This window comes from Staurois parvus, unplaced genomic scaffold (genome assembly GCF_062004578.1).
Source record: "Staurois parvus isolate SC_StPar_1 unplaced genomic scaffold, SC_StPar_1.0 ptg001192l, whole genome shotgun sequence".
Taxonomy (NCBI): Eukaryota; Metazoa; Chordata; class Amphibia; order Anura; family Ranidae; genus Staurois; species Staurois parvus.
The window spans coordinates 1766797-1774283 of record NW_028318988.1 but is presented as its reverse complement, the minus strand read 5'-3'; the positions used below and the strand labels follow the sequence as shown (position 1 = coordinate 1774283).

The following is a 7487-nucleotide window of genomic DNA, read 5'->3' as shown; positions in this document are numbered from 1 at the left end:
TCGAACCTCAATCTGTTTTTTTATGTTATGTTTCTGTGTCAGCAGTGGGGTCCTCCTGGGTTTTCTACTATAGCATCCCTTTTCAGTCAGATGGTGATGTATAGTGCGAGCTGACACAGTTGTACCCTGTGCCTGAAGGTCAGTTTGAATTTGTTCAAAATTTTTTATCCACTTTTCGAACAATCCTTTGTTGCAGTCTTTGTTCAATTTTTCTTTTTAGTCCATGTCCAGGGAGATTAGCTACAGTGACATGGGTTGTAAACTTCTTGACAATGTTGCACACAGTGGACACAGGAACATCTCTGGGGATGGACATGTAACCTTGAGATTGCCCATTCTTTTCCACAATTTTTGTTCTCAAATCCTCAGACAATTCTTTGCTCTTTCTCTTCTCCTTTCTCCATGTGGCACACAGAGATACACAACAGAAAGGTTCAGTCAATTTTTAACTGGTTATCGGTGTGATTTCTATATTGTCAGCACCTGGTAACTGATACAGGTGAGTTTAATGACAAATTACAGGAGCATCACAAGTATTGAATGCAAATATTTCTTAAATTTTTAGAAGATGTCAATAATTTTGCCCAGTCCATTTTTGGGGTTTTGCGTAGAATGTGTCAGATTTGGCTTTTTATTTCTCCACTTTTTTGTGTCATACCAATATAAATGAAAGAAATAAACATGAGAATGCAGAAACATTTGTAATTGCAACAATTTACTGATTTACTGGGTGCAGTGGTGCATCATCTGACAGAAATGCAGGGGTGTTAATATTTTTGGTCTGACAAATGGAGTACAGGCTCCCAAGTAGAATGCAGGAAGAAAACTGACCATGCTGGGATGGATGTACTTCCATATACATATATACATACATACATATATATATATATATATATATATATATATATTAAGAGAGAGTAGGGAGACTGTCAGGATCATCATGTGTTTCATACAAAGGAAGCAATACAAAGGGAAAAAGGTACTTTTTAACACAAGTAAATGGTACAACATACATATATCAGGACTATGAAATGTTAGACTAATATACTATACACTTCAAGGTTTTCATACAACTTAAAAGACAACTTCCCCAAAGATGAATCTGTTCTTTAAATTCTTTTGACTGTTGTCATAATTCAATTCACATCTTCAGTTTTTGAAACCGGTAAATTATCTTGCTATATAAAGCTTTTGTCCTGACCCCAAATATCAAGGGGTTGAGGATAGGTGGGAAGACTACACAGGTAACAGAAAGAAGGACATGGGCAATTAAAGGGAGGCTGACATTACCCAACCTGTACCGGATAAAAAGAAAAAATACTCCCAGTAGAAACACCGAAAAGTTGAGTAAATGAGTCACCAGGGTATGGAGGGTCTTTTGACGAGCCTCTTTAGAAATTCTGAAGCAGATGACGAATATCCTTAAGTAAGAGTAAATTGTGATAGATATGGTAACCATCAAGAAGAATGTAGTCACCACAGCTCCATAAAGGTTGTTAACAGAAGAGTCTATGCATGACAGTATAACAAATGACATATTATCGCAGAAGATGTTTCTGATGTAGGTCCCACAAACTGGAAGACGTGCAGACAGCAGCACCGCAATAAGGACTACTGTGAAGGTGAACAACAAAGAGCCAGAGATAAGGTGCAAGACCTTCTCATTGGTCATCAGCATGGCGTATTGCAAGGGATAACATACAGCCAAATGTCGATCAATAGCCATGATGGTGAACGTGGATATTTCAGAATAGGCAAAAGTTAGGATGCAGAAGGCTTGGGAGAGGCATCCGTCACGGCTGATGGTCTTCGATGAACTGATCAAGTCAACAATAAGCTTCGGGAAGAAGGAGGAACTCCCAAATATGCCATTAAGGACCAGATTACATATAAGAATGTACATAGGCTCATGGAGTGTTCTCTCAGTGAGAACAGTGTAGACTATGGTGATGCTCAAAAGCATAATAAATACATATGTCACAAGGCATAGAGCACAGTATAGATATTTATGTTCTTCCATGTCAAGGAGGCCAAGGAGAACAAAGCTAGTGCTGACATTGGATGTGTTCAACATGCTGATGTAGCTTTCTGAATTGCAAATACTTTAAAAAAACTATTTGAGGCCTAAAATCCCATGCGTCTTGTAACTACAAAAAGAACTTCTAAAACCTTGCTCTGTCCAGTAAAAAAGCAGGTCATTCATATTTATTTTTCAATTCAGCAAAAAACCTAAAATACAAATTTTAAATTTGAAGTAAAGGTAATCCGCTAAAAATATAAATACAAAGTTTCTTGTCTTCCAAGAATTTGTCATTTCAACCAGTTTTCCAATCCAGACAAATGTTAAACAGTGCTCCCAGGATCTGACCGCATTTTTTTCTACATCAGTTAAACAATTATTAAATAATAGTGATGGGCTGAACACCCCCCCTGTTCGGTTGAACATTTGAACCTACAGAATGTTCGACCGCGAACTTTGAACACCAACTTTGAACACCAAGTGTTATCTTACCATGTCTGAGTATGATACCGCTCAGTTACTAAAATGACGCATTATATTATTAAGTCATGCAGTATTTTAGTACTGAAACATTCATTATTGTTTCAGCTGTCAGTGGGGTTCCCCTCTGACAGCTGAATGTAAAAAGAATTGTTGGCATTGCCCGACAATTAAGAAAAAATTTTGTGGGGTCCCCCCTCCCATCCATACCAAGCCCTTCAGATCTGGTATGGATTTTGAGGGGAACCTTCATGCCAAAATTAAAAAATAAAAATTGAATGAGGGCCCTCAAAATCTATACCAGACCCTTATCCGAGCATGCAGCCAGGCAGGTCAGGAAAGGGGGGGGGCGAGTGAGCTCCCCCCTTCCTAAACCATACCAGGTCACATGCCTTCAACATGGGGGAGGTACTTTGGGACAGGGGGGCTCCTCCCCCAAAGCACCTTGTCCCCATGTTGATGGGACAAGGGCCTCTTCCCCACAACCCTGGGCTGTGGTTTTGGGGGTCTGCGGATGAGGGGCTTATTGGAATCTGGAAGCTCCCTTTAACAACAGGGCCCCCCAGATCCAATACCCCCCTATATGAATGAGTATACGTTACATTGTACCCATTAACAAAAAAAAAGTGTAATGTAAAAAAAGACAGGAGACAGTCTTTGACATAAAATAAAAATAAAAAAATGTTCCCAAAGTAGATCCAACGTCAATCACAATGCTCGCCACCACCGCTACCTGGAAAATGGAAGTCCTCTTTAACAACAGGGCCCCCAGATCCCGTCCCCCCTCTATATGAATGAGTATGCGTTACATGGTACCCATTCACAAAAAAAAAAGTGTAATGTAAAAAAAGACAGGAGACAGTCTTTGACATAACATAAAAATAAAAAAATGTTCCCAAAGTAGATCCAACGTCAATCACAATGCTCGCCACTGCCGCTACCTGGAAAACAAATACCCGCTCTGCTCGCGATGCTGGCTCTCGCCATCTGAATGCTGCGCTGCACTGACAGTTCTTAAATACTGTCATGACGTCACAAGGGGGCAGGGTTCACTCTGCCCCTTGTGACATCATCCTGTGCTGCGATTGGCCAAAGCATTGCACCTGACCTGTTTTGACCAATCACAATGCACTGTCAGGGTGCAATGCATTGTGGGGTGCGGCGGGCAAACAGCCCACTAAACGCCTGTATCGTTCCTACGTTCATCAAACACACGCATGGTCAATATTCGAGTCAAACTTAGGTTCGACTTGAACATTCAGCCCAACACTATTAAATAATAAAATTAGCAGTAATATTAATAATAATCTAGCACCTCACCTGACCCACGGAAGCATGGTGCTACCATTTGAGACAAGGTGGGCTGAATACATAAGCAATAGTGGGACGTTTACAGATGGGGGCAGGTCACTTTAAGGTGTAACAAAAAGGAGTTTATTACTCACAGATAAAGTCCAGGACGAGAGGGTAGGGGAACGGGACATCCATGATCTTGCAGACTCCTCTAAATGACCTCAAGAGAGCCGAAGACACCAGACATCCTACAAATGTGTCTGAGATGAAGCAGTTTTGTAAAGAGGAATGGTCAAAAATTCCCCCTGAACGTTGTGCAGGTCTGATCCAGAGCTACTGAGAGCACTTGCTTGAAGTCATTGCTGCCAAAGGAGATTTGACCACCAGTTAACTCCAAGAGTTCACCTATTTTTTCCTCTAGAAGTGTGAATGTTTAATTGGTGTGTTTAATATAGACACAAGAAATTAGAATTGTTTGTGTGTGGGCGCATGCGCGGCCAGGGATGATGGCAGACGTGTTCTGCTGAGCTCCGCTCATCCCCGGCCAGGAGTGACTCACCCGCTCCGCACTACAGCTGATCTTCTGCCTCGGGTGAGTCACATTTCACCAAGCACCCGGCCCAGCACCAGGGAGAGGCTTCTATGGGGAAGATAGGGCGCTGGAAGCCCCCCTCCCCGCAGCCTCAGGACCCGCGGCCCTCGCCTCTGCGGCGCTTCCTATATAGGCCGCAATCCCTGGCCTCTAGTGAGGATAGAGGTCTGAGGAACGATCCCGGACCTCTAGCGGCCGCGGAGGGTACTGCACCCTGTATAATCCCAGCACAGCTGCAAACCTCTGCTCCGATCCTTCCACACATGGGGGATCATGACCCCCAATTGACAGCAGGAGAGGCTATGGACAACCCTACTCCAGGGGGTCTCCCAGCCCCTGGTCTGAATCTTCAGCAGACAAAGTCGTCTCCTCTGCTCACAATCTCCGCGTTAGACGACAAGCTGCAAATTTTTTTACGAAACATTACCGCCTCTATAGCCGCTGAAGTGGGAAAATTGGCTAATGAGCTCAGAGGGGAAATAGCCCAGATTGGGGACCGCACGGATAAGCTGGAAAGTAAGTTTGATGATTTGGTGCAATACGTTCACGTTTTGGAGGAAGATAATGCCTATCTGAAACATTCCATGTCCCAAATGCAGCTCCAGCAAGAGGACCTGGAAAACAGGGAACGGCGCCAAAATATCCGTATACGTGGTTTGTCCGAATCTGTTGCTGATGCTCAATTGCACTGCCATCTACTGTCCTTCTTCATCGCTACTGCCCCCATGGTCCCAGAAGCAGATTGGCGGATGGATAGGGCCCATCGCTCTCTGGGCCCTAAACCGATTGAGGGAACCAGTCCACGTGACGTTATAGTCCGCTTCCACTACTTTCAAAGTAAAGAAGCCTTACTATCAGCAGCCCGCCACAAATCTTCTTTGGAGTTTAAAGGTGATAAACTCCAACTCTTCTGTGATCTTTCTCCGATTACTCTTGCTAAGCGACGGGCTTTTAAGCCGATCACCACACATCTTCAACATCATCGTGTCCTGTATCGTTGGGGGTTCCCCTTTAAGCTGGTGGTTGTTAGGGACAACACCCATGTTGTCCTCCGTGATCTTCAAGAGGCAGATTCTTTCCTTAAGCAGTTGGGACTTCCACCTCTACCTGATGATATGTCCTCGCCGCCGCCTACTCCATCCCGTCCTTCTGCCACCCTTTCCAAGATATGGACACCAGTCCGCGGAGGTCGGAGGAGACGCACACCGCAACGTCCACGCCCTCCCCGATCAAGCGACCCTCCTGCCTGATGATTTTCAGGGGTGACCTTTTGTGCCGAATCGGGTGTTTTGTTCGGCCATAGCCTTGCTGGGTGCATTTTATTTTGTTCTTGTTTTCTCTGGCCGGGTTTGACGTCCTCCCGGAAGTGTCGGATGTCGTGCTGCCCTCGATACTGTCTAGCCAATGGCCTAGACGACTTGGGCTTAGTTGACGTTCCCAAGTTTATATCCTTGCGGATACCTGCTCTTCATTGTGTATTTTTTTCTGTTGTGTTATGTTTTCTGTTTTCTGTTTTTTTTCTTTTTACTACATCGATGGTAATTTTTCCATTTGTCATGCTAATACATGTAGCCCAGCCACTGTTATTCTATAATGGCTTTGAGGTTTCTGTCATACAATGTTAAGGGCCTCAACTCTATTCAAAAAAGGTGGATGGCTTTGAAGGAATTTCGATCCTCAGGAGCAGATATCATTTTTGTCCAAGAGACCCATTTCAAATCTACAGGCTCCTTTCGTTTTGCCTCGAGATTTTTTCCCCGTGCCTACTCGGCTTTTGATCCTTCTGGGAAGGCCGGAGCGGCAATTTTGATTGGGTCACATTGCTCCCTTCAGGTTTTTTCCTCCAAAGTTGACCGACAGGGTCGTTTCATTCTTCTGGAGTGTATGTTTGGGGAGACTCCCATAGTTCTGCTGAATTTATACGCCCCTAACACAGGCCAATTGCAATTTCTATCCCAAACACTCGCCAAACTGGATTCCTTTTCCACTTCGCAGGTGATAGTTGGGGGAGATTTTAATCTGATTTTTTCCCCCCATAAAGACAGGAAGGTTCTTTTTGAGTCCTCTCCCTCGAAGCGGCAATGCTCCTCTTCAAAATCCTTTCGTAGATTAATTAGGGAGCATCGTCTCTTTGACGCATGGCGGATTAAACATCCTCTCCATAAACAGTTCACTTTTTACTCTACCCCTCACCGTAGTTATTCTCGCCTAGACCATTTTTTCGTTTCTGCTCCATTGCTTCCAGTTCTGGTTTCTTCTGATATTAATCCCATTACTTGGTCCGACCATGCCTCTTTGACTTTAAACCTTTTTTTCCCCCCTTTTATATCCAAACCTTGTCATTGGCGCCTTAATGAGACCTTTCTTTCCACAGACCATCTTAGAGATGAGTTATCGCAGGGACTTGATACTTATTTCACCCATAATGTTGGTTCCGTAAACTCCTCCTCAACTCTATGGGAAGCTCACAAGGCGGTTTTTCGAGGGCTCTGTATTTCTATGGGTTCTCGTTTAAAAAAGTCCTCGGCGAGTGCTAGGGCTTCCCTCATACAACAGCTATCTTGGGCGGAAGGTCGGTTATTGGCTAAGCCATCTATTCCTGGGCTCCAGAGGGTAATTTCTCTACGGGATCAGGTTAAAGCTCTTGACTCCAGTAGGACTGCTCAATCCCTCCTTTGGGTCAAGCAGAAATTCTATGAATTTTCCAATAAGCCCCATCGTATGTTAGTCAATCGTCTCAAAGCTCAGTCCCCTTCCACGATGCCTGACTTACTAATACAGCCAGATGGAAGCCCCACTTACAATCCTCGGGCTATGGCAACTCTTTTTGGCTCATTTTACGGGAAATTGTATAACTGTTTAACCCCGGACCTGCACCCACCCCTCACACAGTCATTATTTGATAATTTTTTTGATACATTGTCACTCCCGAGTATTTCACCTTCGGACACTGCCACCCTTAATGCTGACATTACCCTAGAGGAATTACTGGACACAATCAAACTTCTCCCTTCTCGTAAAGCTCCGGGACCGGACGGATTGCCCTACTCCTACTATAAAACATTTATTGGTATTCTGGCACCGCATCTCCTCTCTCTATAT

The 7487-nt window shown here is 44.1% G+C and overlaps 1 protein-coding gene across 1 annotated transcript; it reads right to left on the bottom strand.

Moving 5' to 3' along the window:
* Positions 1 to 1097: 1097 nt before the first annotated feature.
* LOC149438387 (olfactory receptor 52E8-like) lies at positions 1098 to 2074 on the bottom strand. The gene has a single exon (XM_089659884.1). It carries the CDS (start codon positions 2072 to 2074, stop codon positions 1142 to 1144), a length of 933 nt encoding a protein of 310 aa, XP_089516010.1. The 3' UTR covers positions 1098 to 1141.
* Between the last annotated feature and the right edge of the window lie 5413 nt (positions 2075 to 7487).